Here is a 14,698-nt window from a genome sequence, read left to right as displayed (position 1 = left end):
TTAAATTCATGCATCAGCTTTTGCAACTAAATGTATTTTCAGAATGTCCTATTTTCGTATCTTCATCAGAACTCTATTGATTTAGTCCTGCACAGTTTAAGGAATCTATTAATTTAATAATTAGCTTTTAATCTTGGTTCAGTAAGGCAATATAAACACATTCAACAAAGAGCCTTTGTACATGGGAGTTTGTATAATATAATAGGTAATGATACCATTGTATGCCCAACGCGTGAGCCATATATAATATATATATATATATATATTACAGTCTATCCAGATAGGTATTTTTCAGGCCATTCGCAAATAAAGTCCTGACAGTATCAGAGTTGTAATATTTATAGTATATAAAAATGTACAATCAACAGGTTGCAAGACTAAAAAATTCAGTGCACTGCATTGAATAGTTACATAAATAATATATTTTATTTTTAAAAAAATGAAAGCCTTGTTATATTGTAATTTAATAATATAAGAATATGGAAACATATTTAAACTACAAATAATCAAGCAAAAGGCACAAGTAGCTTATATTCACACCAGCGCTGCCCAGGCCTGATTTATCAGTTTTATTTTTATAATACTACTTTACACCATTAAAAGACCTTACTCTCAATCTTTATAATAATCCTAACAGCCACACATCAGTGTTAACAGATTCATTTTCATTTGTTTTTGTACACCTTTTTGTCAAGTCATTGCTGATGACAAGTTAAAGAACGCATATTTCACTGTTTTAACATTAAAAGTGGAATAAATAGCCACAATTGTAAAACCACAAATTTTTATCTTTAGTTTTTACAAGCCTCATTAAACATGTATGAAAATATTGGAAAGGTGACAAATTCTTACTAATCAACACCTGTTCACAAATTAAATAGCGGTTCGTGTTTTTTGTGGGAAGTCACATGCAGTTCATGAGTGAGCCTGACATAAGGCTAAATGAATTCCCAGGGGCTGCTAGCTCTTTTGAGGCTGAAGGGAGACTGTTTGAAGTAAGAACAGGCTGCATGTATGGATGTGTGTTCTGTGAACTATCCATTTTCTCAGTGCTATCATCCCAGTTGATGTGAAACCTTGTAACTCGTGGATTTGAAGCCAGGATGTTTCTCTGGAGCTGAAATAAAGAAAAAGCGATTAAAAACAAAAAACAAGTTTCATATGTTCAGCAAATTCTACAAATCAGATCTGCAGTTTATAACTGTATTGTTTATGGTAACCATTGATGAAACAAGCTATACTTATAACTTATGAACTTCTCAACTACCATTACTAATAGTCATAGGCAATGTCAGGCTCCTTTAGGTAAAACCAGATAGTGCCACAGCCTTGACACAATATTTTAATTCATCCAGTCATTACTATTTCAGACAACTAGTGCAGAGAGGTAGGCACAGTACCGTGATGACGAATGCTTTGTTCGATTTTTAATCCCAAATATGCTCAACTGGCTGGTGATCTGGGATTGTAACGGCCATGGAAGATGCCCGAAATCTCTGTCAACCATACACACCCAATTCTGGCATGGTGGATGGGTGCATTATCAACTTGAAAGTTGTCATCGCCATCAGGGTACCACTGCATCACTGTTGAGTGAAATTAATCCTCAAACTATTCATTAGGCCATGCTGAATGTTTTACTGCATATACTTTTTTTGAGTTTGCTTGTGTTCATCCATGAATTGTACAATCAAAACAGAACAAAAGCTGTGGAAATTAAAATAAACATATTCACACTATTCTTTTTAAATGCAAGGCACATAGAAGAAAATAATATACGGTGAATCAAACACACAACCCACCAACGACAATGGAATATTGTACAAGGAATATGTAAACACAAATACCCTCGCAAAATCTGGCTTCACAGTGGGGTTTTCCCTGAGTTCTGGGTCCGTGTATTCATTGTTAACGTAATACCCTACTCGAATGAATTCCTGACCGCGGTACGTGCAGGTAATTAACACAACGGTCACACCCACGGCATCTGCATCTGGAATGAGCCCTGGTTGTGCTGAATCTGCCTGGAAGGATTACAAAATTAATATTAACAGGGTAGTCAGATTAATGTGCCAGAAGAAAAAAATAGAATAAACAAAATACTTTATATATATATATATATATATATATATATATATATATATATATATATATATATATATATATATAGACACACACACACACACACACACACACATATATATATCATTGCTAGCCTTTGAAAACATTTTATTAATACCTATCATATTAAACCGTCATCCACCTTTTTTCTTTGGGTTAATCTGAATTGTAGGCTGACGCAAAAAAATAAAACAAAACAAAACAAAAAAAAATCTCATTATTTAACTGTGCCAAATAAACCTATCTACCCAGGTTTCATACCCCCCCCCCCCCCCCCCAAAAAAAAACAATTTAAAACATAACATATAAATATAGTACATGTAGTACTAAGAAGTAGCAATTTAGACAAGCATTTCGACCAGAGGTCTATTAGAAATGTAGATTAAGATGGTTGTTGAATTAATGCTGCAAAAACTGCACTCTAACTGACCACTAGGGGCGTGGAACTGTAATTTCATCCCAGTTACAGAGAAGACTAAAATTACGCCCCCTGGGGGGTATTTTTCAAGCACAATAATAATTACTTATAATAATTCATTATAGCAGAATCAACCAAAGAGAATGACAGAGATAAGCGTTTAAAGGTTCTGAACATTTAAATAACTACAAAGTTTTCTCTTAAGAAAGGCGGTTAAATAGATAAAAGATGAATGCGGGAAGCAGAGTCAGAGAAACAGGATGCAGACTGCTAGGTAGGTAATGAAATTACACGTGGAATACAATGGGAAAACACAAGTTTAACCTGTTCACTTCTAATCAAATTTATTGCATTTTCTATGCTGTAATCCAGGAGGTCATAGACAAAAACAAAACAAAAAGAAAACACCCAGACATTCTTATGAATTCTGTCATAGTTCTCTGCCTTTTACCACACTGGTTTGTTTTTAAAATTGCAGTATTAGGACAAAAACTACAACCGACCCTTTCAGTCCTGGCAGGACCCTCCTTATCTTAGTGCCGTATGTTATATGCCGTCGAAAATCACTTTGGAACCTCAAGGGTGAGGTAGTGTATAAATATATGTACATATATGTAATAAAAAATGTGTCCTGTTCTCATGTATGCTCAAGAAAGGAGTTTATTATTCCAACAAAAATAATTCAGGACTGAAATATATAGTTGTATTTAGGCAAGGGGATTGCACATGTATTTAAATGTGAGCACAGGGTTGCACCAGCTACGAAGAAATGGGGGGAGGTCAGGAGACCAGCTCCCCCAGCAGCACTTTTGTTGCTGGAACCCCAGAAGAGGGGGCTGTTGGCTATGAAGAAAGCAGCCGGTGCATGGTCAGTCTGGCCGTGGCTAGTGTTGGGTTGGGAGGAGGACCCACCATGGCCGCCACCCATGGACCAATTGCTGCCCCTTTTCCTGGTCCTGAACTGTGATCGGGACTTTGGGATTAAGGGGGGAGGTGGCCATTGAGGCCATGTGTGCTGCGCACAAAGGGGAAGTATGTGGCAGTGTGCCCCGCCCCTGTGTGTATTTTGTGTTATATGTTGCAAGTGGTGTGTTAATGTTGGTGTATAGTCATTGGTGCACGGGATACAAATGGGTCTGTGTAGCAACAGTGATTTAAAATATGTAGTTCTATTTAGGCACAGGGATTGCACTTCACTTCACGTGCATTTAAAGTATTTAATAGTATGTGAGCATGGGGTTGCACAAATTAGTTCACGTGCTGAGATTCAATTAGTAACTGAATCCCGGCACAACAGTATATATAGATGCACATTTTACTGGAGAACGGGCATGGAGTGGAGTGAAAACAAAGTAAGAGAAAAGAAATAATAAATAATTGCTACAACGTGCTGGAAGCACCAGCACTGGATTTGTTTGTCTGTTCGTCCACTGTTTGTTTACTTTATTTATTTTAGCGTCAAGTGCCATGTGCTGTTTTTGTTTAAATCTTTTATTTGTTTCATTAAAATACTAAGAGCAGCCATTGCATATCAGTTTCAAGCCCATTACTGCCTGCTTGTGTGACTCTTTTTGGCCTGACGTCACCCCTGCTGCCAGCCGGATCACATGACCAAAGTAAATAGACAAAAAAAAATAACAAGTATAACGAGTAGCAATTGTTATCTTTGCTTTTAATTCTCCTCTTTCTACTGAACACTCAACCCCGTTGCAACCAAAGCTGCAGGTCTTTATAGTGGTGACTGTAGGATTAACTAGCTATTAATTATCTTATTATCCATCTGTCACATTTTGCACAGGTTTATTAATTATACGTGACTGTCAGCTTAATAGTTAAATAATCAGTAGCTGAGTCATGCATTCTGACAAGGTATTTTAAAAACCAAAACAAATAATGGAGGATGCACCTCACTCCTACTGCCAAACAATAAGGGCTTTTCACCGTCATATATACAACACATAAATCATAATAATAATAATAATAATAATAATAAAATACAATATATGCACAGGGGCAGGGAGTACCCCATCACAGCATCTCATTATAAACGAATTCACAGCGGCGAAAGTCAAGATTAGAACTTCCTTCTGGCAAAGATAAATGACTAGTATTAGTGAACAGGAAGAAGTAGTAGGCAAATATAATAGAATTGAGCTATGGCTTCTGCAGACTCCAACGTTAATGCAACTATGGTAACGGACAAAAAGAAAAGGAAAATACATTTCCACGAAGACAACATGGAAAAAAAAAAATACCAAAATAAATTCACAGAGACCAGTGCCGGCGCTAGGATTTACTGTGAAGTAAATATGAAATAAATGTGTCGTGCTGCTGCGGCAAAACCTAAAGAAAACCTTTTGAAAATATACACATCAGCTGCAAAATCTGAACCTGTCAAAAACTTTTTTTTTCTTCAACAAAACATATTCTAACAAGATAGTAATCAATCAAATAACAGTATATTGAAACATTTTAATAAATCAATTATGTAGCATGATTAATTAATTTGATTAATAACTCGATTTTGTTAATATTGAAACATACTAAGATCTTCAAATTAGTTACAGAAACTTAATCATAGGTATCAACTGGATTTTTTAAAATAATGTTATCAAGTACAAAATTTGGTATGAAAAAAAAACCCACATGTGCATCTCAAAAACCTAGTCTGCAGTACATATGCATTCGTTACAACCCATAAACAAACATAAATCTATGAACACACTTAAATTAAAATTACAAAAGCATGTTAATTTAAGAATATTGCAGTAAACTTTTGCTTGAGTATGCATATTTTAGTTGTGTAAAGGAAAAAAGTACAGTACATACAGTAGGCTACGCCAGTGAGAGGCATGTGCAAATTAACAGGCACAACCGAAGTCGTAAATCAGGAAAAAATTGTAATACATCAAAGGTAAGCACGAAACTTCGATATTATAATGAGATTCGCACATTTACATACACAAGTAGTTTGAAATGAACAGTCATAACTAAACTACCGCAGCAGGGATGAAACTAAGTCACTGGGGCCAAAATGACTAATACATAGGTAGGTAGGTAGGGTAGGTATACGAGGTCACAAAAACCTACGAAAAGTCAAGATACGAAAGAACAATCAATGACACATTTTCCATTTATGCTTCAACCTCTTAAGCTGCATCTACACTGGACAGAGCGATGCGAGCGAACTTGCCGAATGTCAATCCACACCATGCATTCCTATTGGACACACTAGAGATGGACTGTCCCATTATAAAACAGGTCTTGTTTTGATAAAAGGAACTTGTAAAATCTTAGTAATAAACCTATTTTTATGCAACTTGCATTATCTGAAAGAAAATGTCTCGGAGCTGCTAAATGCACCCTACAAGCCACCCAGTGGCAGGCTGACTAATCTGCTGAACAGCAGCGACAAGAGCTATTTTTTTAACGTTTTGCCATTTCGGTTGTAAAAAAACTAGTAATTTTCTGAGGAGTCACAGATGTGTCATAATAAAGGGGTTAATAAAGCCAAAATCCTTTTTTGATGCCAACAATTTGTAGTTATAATTATAAACTCACTTCCAATCCAATGCTATTTTGTGTGCCTGTATTATTACCTCACCTGAAACACAAACATGTGCCTCCCTGCAGGCACAGGGCCAACTAAAACAGAGTCTAAAACCTGGTCGTACTCTTCACTTTCTGCAGAACCGACATAAATGATTTTCCACTCCAGATCTGTAAACACAATATGAAAACAGGCATTAGCAATGCAATCCCAATTCTACTGTGAATAAAACATGTTCAAACTATAATACAACAGTATTAATAACAGAAACAAAACATGAGACATTTAAAGAAGAGCCTATCCAGGTTAAACATGAAATAATCAATTACAAAAAAAAAAAAAAAAAAAAATCACATACACAATGAACTACTTGCAAGTCCAAGTTTTAAGACTCATTATTCTGAGGACTAAATGAGTAGCAGGCGTTGAACGACTATTTTGTAACAGATTTCACAGGCGCCCATTGAGCCTTACACTGGTAGCACTTATTTGGTTAAATCCCCGTATCCAAGTTATTATAAGTCTATCAACTTGGTCTTTGCAGCTTGTTGGCTAGAAGCTTTTTTCTGGTTGGTTAGAAGGTGGCTGCTCTAAATCACAACCATACATGTGGTGTGACAGTCTCTGGAGTTGTCACTTGTTCATTTTTTATATTGCAGATTCCCTTAGTCCTAAGGAGAAAAAACTCCTTTTCTTTTGAAGAATCTGGTGTTATTAAAATATCACTCAATCCCCACAGGAGGGAAAGTGTAGAATTATAGTATAACATGTACTGTTTTAACTAGCCTTGTATAGTCCATGACACTGTAATGTTTTTTATACATTCCTGTGTGTGTCTCAAGTAAAATTCTACCGAGACTAAATAATATAGTCACTGTAGGACACACTCACCATAACACTGTAAATTAAAAGGGATTCCAAGAGACTAAATCTTGACTGAGCTCCAACCTTAAGAGATGGTTTAATTCTTATAAAGCAGTATGATTCCTAGACACTGGTTTTGGTGAATTGTTTTGCCATTTCAGTTTGTTTAAAAAAGGTCCAGAGTTTCACAACTTGCCTCAAAAGATATAAAATCAATTTTATTACTCTCATTTGCTCAAGATCTTTTGGTTTTCTGCATATATTTTAACACAGTAGATGAAAAGACACACTTCTTCCTGGTATTTAATTCCTTCCTGTTTTGTAGTTCAAGCTTTCTCCAAACTCTTTCTAATCAGACCATGTGACCGACTGCAGGGACAGTACAGGGATGCAGCCATTTACTGTATCTACAGCGATCCATTTGAAGTATCTGGATATCCTAAATTTACCATGTTCATTTTAAAGCATGTGTTTGCACTCATTTGTACAAACAATTTACAAAGAAAAATAATGATTCTGCTGGCAACAAGAGTAACACTAAAATAGTTGACTAAAGCTTTGGTGTGTAACAATCATTTTAAATTGTGAACGAGTGGTTTGCAGTATGCAGGTGTACAGGTGATGCAAGTGCTCCAAACAACAACCGACACAAAGTTCACGGTTCAGTTCTTTTAATGCTGTTCACGGTTTAAAACCATTAAATAACAGTACTGGCTCTACACCACGATGTGTATCACCAGCATATAAACCACAGGGTTCAGTCCCGAAATAATACAACAACCACAACACACAACACAGACATGGTCACTTCTCCCGATAGTGAGTGCTTTTAGTGCAGGTGTGGTGCAAGGCAATAACAGTGAAACAGTGATGCAGTGCAGTCCGGGCTTGGTACTGGCTTGTAGCGACAGCTCCCAGTTCGTGACAGCCATCTAACGATGACAAACACAGACTGTTAGTATGATAACAAACAAAACACATACGTTTCAACACTCCATTTCCTTTACCAGTCCTTACGATAGCCATAACAAAGGAATAATAATACACTAAACAAAACACACAGAAACACAACACGGTCACAAGTCCAGAGTGAGTGCTCTTAGTGAAAGTGGTGATTTACAGGTTTATTTATGTACAATGGTGAAGTGTAGTCTGGGTTTAACTGCTGGCGGTTTAGCTACAGCTTCCGGAGGTTAGCCTTCTGTAATGACAAGCACAGACAATTAGCAACAAACAAAGCAATTAACACTCATGGTAATTAATTACTTTTATTTCCCAAACAGGTCCTTTCATAACCACATCAAAGGAATAAATTGCATCGTCACACCCCGTTTACCCCCTAGTCACACCCCCCCCAAATCATGTACCGCTTTAGGACGATGACTTCTGGCATTTTGACTCTGCTCCCTTCCTGGATGGCTGGCTTCCGACTGACCCCAGAATTAACTGCCAAACCATCCAGTACGGGGCACACTGTTCCTGTTATCACAGGTCGGGAGGGATATTGTTGATTAGAAAATTAATTCGCTCTCTGTCACAAACATGTACTGTACAATCACATCTTGGCAACGAAATGTGCAGGTGTTCTTCCAGATAAAATAGTCAAGTAGAAGCCAAGTCTGTTTTTCAATTGCTTCAAAACTAGGATCCCAAGTTTGGCAATCCACTAGTTTTTCATTAAACAAGGTGGTTTCATATTTGGGAAAGGTTTACACGATTTATATCTGTTGCCAGAATTCTGTTTGGCATAGATTATATTTTTTTGTAAAGAAGTTCAGGAAAAATAGGGCATATACTAATCACAATTTACAAGCTAGCAAATGACAACTACTTTAATTACTCCAGTTTCTAGACTTTTAAAGGTTTGGTTGATGTACTAAATCACTGCTTAGCTTGTAAACATTACAGGCACATGGACAAATTATTTAATACTGTTTTCACATCAAGGACATTCCTGCTCAAGTGGATAAAAGCATGGAAAAACTACAAAAATACCTTGCAAATTTACTCGAGTAAACTTTTATAAGGGATCATCAAAATGGGAATTTGCATCCCCTTCAGAGCCGTTCCCACCATGTGGGGAATTCTGCCACTTTTGCCTGCACTTGTCTCCTACCCTGGTACCCTTTTCTCCATCACATGCGATTTATGTACCATCAACCACAAGGGGCAGGAAATTCCTCCTCAGAATTTAATCCAAATGAGCTGGAATGACTGGAATAACCTTTTATTATTTAATAGTTCTAGTTTGCTAAAACAACTGACGGCGTAAAATTACTTAACCTTAACCTATAATTGGATATATATTGGATATATATTCTATATATAATATATATATATATATATAATATATATAAGTATTTCCAGGTAAGTCAATAAAATTTGAGTGCTGGGTTAATGGAGGTGGAAAAAACAGTCCACGACATATTGTGATCACAGTACGTCATGCTCATCAAACGTTGGGCAAGGAGTTTGGTAGCGTGCTTTCCCCTGGCAGGAAAGAAATGCTGCAACGTCCTTTCTTTACGACGTACAATACACCACTTCTTAGGTAATTCACCGCTAATTCCGTAACTGGAACGGAAGATTCCCTTACTCACGGTGGTACGGGAAAATTTACCTGAGCGTTGTAATGTCTTGGTGGGCCCTTCACTGTTGAAACCAAGCATTCAGGGCTGTAGAGTTCTTTAGGTTGGTGCCACACGTGCACTCGTCCATTTGTCGAGAACATGGTGAAAGATTATTCATCTGACCATATCACATTTCTCCACTGCCTGTGCTCTTTGCACCACTGGACTCGCAAAAACCAGGTGTGATTAGTGGTTTGTGCACTGCAACCCGACTATGGTATCCCACTCTGTGGAGTTATTGGCGGACCATTTTTGATGAAACTGGCTGCTCGCGCCCCAGGTTGAAATTTGCAGTCAATTTATCTGCAGTTGCTCGCCTATTTTGCCTTGCAATTCTAACTAATGCACGGACATCACGTTCCTGGAGTATGCGCTTCCGCCCACTGTTGCCCTTTGCTGATGGTGTCTTTCCCTCGGAGTTCCATGTTGACATCACCTTAGACACCGTTGCTTGTGATACATCAGCAAGTTGAGCTGTGTTGGTCACTGAAGCTCCTGCCAAACGCGCCCCAATAATCACCCCTCTTTCAAAGTCTCTGAGGTCTCCTCTTGCAGCCATGCTAGCCATAATTATAGGCAACCAGGCCTGTCCAGCATTTTTATACATGACCCTAATGCTAGGATGTTATTTGCTTAATTAACGCATGATCCACACCTACGTGGAAGCCCTTGCTTTCAATATACTTGGAGTCCCTCATTTACCCAGGTGTTTCTATTTTTTTGTCCATTACCTGTACATATACATGTACCTTGTGCTGACAGACAACTTTAAGATGGATCTTGGCTCGTAACACCTGCTTTCCATCAGTGCTATCTAGCACACAATTTAAGGTTTGCTTCATGGTTAGCACATTTTAGTAAATATCGTCTGCACTATGTAACACAATTTTTGTTCCTGGGTAGTAAGTGTTATTTCCTAATTGCTTATGCCTCAAAAGTATAGAAAATGGCTATTATTCCCCACAAACTTTGCTTTTGTGACCAGTACAGTGAAATTTTGAAATTTACCTATTTCCAATGAGAAAACGAGCAAATTTATGTCTTTTCGTTCACATAAAGTCAGAAAAAAACACATATGAATCCAAATTAACATGTATTTATACTAAAGTAATACAAAAATGACTACAAAAGATTTAGAAGTGAGTAGTTTTTCGAAATTTACGATTATACTGTAAATCACTTTCACGAATCAGCCCCCAAATGTAGTCTCCCATCATGTTCTCGTTATACTGTCCTTGGTAGCTGCGTCCAAAGTCCAGTATATCCTGGTGGAAGCGCTCGCCTTGCTCCTCCGAGTACGCTCCCATGTTCTCCTTGAATTTATCAAGATGAGCATCAAGGATATGGACTTTGAGGGACATCCTACAGCCCACTGTGCCGTAGTTCTTCAACATAGTTTTCGGCCTTGTGATTGCCCAGGAAGCCCCAAACCACTGCGACAAAGCTGTTCCAAGCCGCTTTCTCCTTACTAGTGAGCTTCTTGGGGAATTCATTGCACTCCAGGATCTTCTTTATCTGTGGTCCGACGAAGACACCGGCTTTGATCTTTGCCTCGGACAGCTTAGGGAAGAAGTCTTGAAGGTACTTGAAGGCTGCCGACTCCTTATCTAGAGCGCTGACAAATTGTTTCATAAGGCCCAATTTGATGTGCAGTGGTGGCATCAGCACCTTCCGGGGGTCGACCAGTGGCTCCCACTTGACGTTGTTCCTCCCCACAGAGAACTCGGTCTGCTGTGGCCAGTCCCGCCTGTGGTAGTGTGCCTTGGTGTCCCTGCTGTCCCAAAGTCAAAGATAGCAGGAAAACTTGGTAAAACCACCTTGGAGACCCATCAGGAATGCCACCATTGCAGCCTCTTGATGCCATCTCAGAAAAATGCAGATATGTATCCACTTAGGCAGCTGGAACTAAACTGAACTGGTGGGCTTAAGGCCCCTGTATTTATACTACTATTTATATTACTGGAAAGTTCTAGAAGTTACTCCAAGTTTACTCAGCACTGAATCTATCTGGAATGTTCTGGAAAATAGGTAAATTTCAAAATATCACTGTCCTGATCACAAAAGCAAAGTTTGTGGGGAATAGCAGCCAATTTCTATACTTTTGAGGCATAAGCAATTAGGAAATAACACTTACTACCCAGGAACCAAAAAAAAATAAAAAAATTTGTTACATGATATATATCATTAGCCTCATTAGTGCTTTCATGCCACTTCACTTGAATACATCACCATGCATTTTGTACATTCAGCAGATATTAATGTACCCATCCTGTTATTTATAAGGCATGCATGCTAACTCACTTCTTAAGCTTTAAGCCGCGCTTTATCATGGTTGATAAATAAGGGATTATCTATAACACACCTTATCCTTGGATAACATGCGTGTTATAATAGAAGAAACTTTAGTAAATGAGGCCCAAAGAAACTAAAGTCATTCACAGATGTATTCAAAAAATCTTTGAAGAAATCATTTCTTTGCAAAGTTTGTATTTTTTATTTTATTCGCTGTATAAAAATGTTACTGGGTTGAACTGTTAATTAAATTAATCTTTTTGGAAAGTTTACTTTTATTTTATTTTGCTGTACAACAATACTTACTAATTGAAACATCTAATTGCAAACATAAACTGCACCGTAGCCACCTGTAAATAAAACATGCAATATGCAACAATCACAGTACTGAGGAACAATGCTCTCAACGTAGTTTTCAATCCGTACTGGACTCTTGCATGTGTTTGAAATCACTGCCGCTAAAGCCATAGTGTTGGCTATTGATGCAAGAGCAGATTTTCTGCACAACCTTGCATAAATTCATCCAAAAACAACACTGGTGCTGTGATTTCCGCCATCTTGAAAGTTCACTCTTTGTAACACACTGTTCAATAAGAGCTAACTTATGTTACGTAGCGCCATGGCACAACGCTCTGCCTATTGAACTGAGCCCTGATGTTGAGGATGCCTTTCATGGCTTTAAAATGCCCTTGATCAGAATGGAACCTGCAGATTACAAGTGCAGTTCATTTGCAATGTATACTTTTTAAAAGTTCACTTCTAACAGTTTTGTTACTAAAATGCACAATACTTTTAAAATGTATAATACTTTGTTTTGTAACTGAAATTTGATTTCAGTGTTGCTGTAATGCCAATAAATAGGAATTTGGCTTAGAATTCTGATAATACGAATTACTGATAATTATAATTGTTTTGTGGTCCTTTGAAATTTGTATTAATGAGAATTTACTGTATATGTTTGAACTTTAAACTTTTCCAGTTTCATAAAGTAGCAAATATCCCACCCTAACATTTCAGTGGATCTACGGTGGACAAAACATGAAATTGAATTCTTACATGCACTGGTTAAACCTGATCAAGGATTGAAACCACAGTATGCTGGACTAGGGCAGCGTACTGTGGCTCGCCGTCTTGGCTGCTCACAGCCAGCAATTTCAAACCTGGCGAGACTGTATAACCAGACACACTCTGTCAATGACAGGCCATGAACTGGGAGAGCAAGAGTCACAACACCTGCCTGAGACCGACAGATCATTTTGCAGCACCTTCATGATGTCAGTTGTTATTCAGCACAAAAAAAAAAATCACTGCAACTGCTCTAAAACAGAGTTTGTCATTTTTTGATCACATCTAGTGAATTTTACCTAAATATAAGTGATTATAAGTGGTTAATTTTGCTGCTCAACTATAAGTGATACGTTTCTTTTGATGCTTAAATATAAGTGATACGTTTCTGTTGATTCTCAGTATATATAGGTAAAATAAGAAATACAATGTTAGTCACACACTTAAATAACATTACTATTTAACTGTAAAATAATGTTTTTACTGCAGATCACACAAAAATAGTTTGAAAACATATTGTTTAAATAGGGTTGCTACTGATAGATACAATGTACTTGCTTACCGGCAGGTATCCATCCCAGGCAGTTATTATAGCTTTGCCATAACACAGTACTGCAGCACTTCCTTCCTGTGCTAGTGGAAATCACGTCAGTATGAAGGATGACTACACACCACTTAATTATGCTAGTCACAGCACGACTGAATACGCTTACTGTATTAGGAACAGTAAGTTGCAAGGTTACCTATTTTTAAATATCTTACTATACGTGTATGTGCTTAGTTTAGAAAAAAAAAAAAAAAAAGCGTATTAGCTTGAGTGGGGTTTTTAGGCAAGCTTCACACCAGAGAGTGAGAGAGACCGCTGCTCCGTCACCCAAACTTGTGTCGTGTACTTGAACAAATACATTGTTGACAACATGGCTACCTACAGTGGGATATGTATTTATTACCTACTGTTTTCTAAAAATCTCATTCTTCCAAAATCAAACCACTGCTGTTAAAAAAAAAAAAAAAAAAGTTCCTTGTTTTCTCATCGTCTTGAGAAATATGATTTTACCATGTGTAACCTTATTAACTCGTTTAGAACTACTGACACTCTAAAGCCAAAGGTATAGGCAATTTTTAATTTAATTGTATTTGGCCTCGCAATTGTTACAGGACTATAATATCATCAACATGCATTTTCTACGTGAATTCAGTTTTAAACAATGTGCTCTTACCTTCTGGTAAATCTTCAATACACTCGAAAGTGATTTCAAACTGGAAAGGATTTAAAAAGGGAGATGGGTTATCCAACACTGTTACATTGTTCACCTGAACCTTTGCCATATTTTTGCTAACCAAGGCTAACAGTGTGGAGCCAGCGCAACAGAACACGGCGCTTCTGCCGCCTGGCAACTCGTTATTACGCACAATTATTTAAATTATAACCACTATTCTAATCTGGTTCTCTAACTACTTAATTTCAGTAACTGCGTGATGCTCATCTTCGCTGCCTACTCTCGGTTGCCATTGTCATGATTGGCTCCGACTGATGATTGATGCGAAGGCGGAGGAATCATACATAGGATTTGGATCTATTGTAAACTGGTAACCTTTGTAGGAGCGCCACCTCCTGTTTTTATTGTGTAGAGAAATACAAGAACTTGAATTGCAATGTAAATACAGTATAGATGTTTCTTTATTTCTTTTACTGTATTTATTGGTGGTACACCCAGATATTATTCCTCTCCCCATATGAGTTATATTTGATTGTAT

General features: G+C 37.5%; 1 protein-coding gene across 1 annotated transcript; it reads right to left on the bottom strand.

Annotated features, from left to right (window-relative positions):
- Positions 1-423: 423 nt before the first annotated feature.
- Positions 424-14,446, bottom strand: LOC121326481 (histone chaperone ASF1-like). Its single transcript, XM_041269763.1, has 4 exons — positions 14,161-14,446; positions 6,144-6,259; positions 1,848-2,024; positions 424-1,117 (listed from the first exon to the last, which is right to left on the bottom strand). The coding sequence occupies exons 1-4, from the start codon at positions 14,267-14,269 to the stop codon at positions 905-907; spliced, it is 615 nt and encodes a 204-aa protein (XP_041125697.1). The 5' UTR covers positions 14,270-14,446; the 3' UTR covers positions 424-904.
- Between the last annotated feature and the right edge of the window lie 252 nt (positions 14,447-14,698).

The sequence above is a fragment of the Polyodon spathula genome, chromosome 14 (genome assembly GCF_017654505.1).
Source record: "Polyodon spathula isolate WHYD16114869_AA chromosome 14, ASM1765450v1, whole genome shotgun sequence".
Lineage (NCBI taxonomy): Eukaryota > Metazoa > Chordata > Actinopteri > Acipenseriformes > Polyodontidae > Polyodon > Polyodon spathula.
The sequence above is the reverse complement of the archived record's forward strand: the minus strand, read 5'-3'. Positions and strand labels throughout refer to the sequence as shown.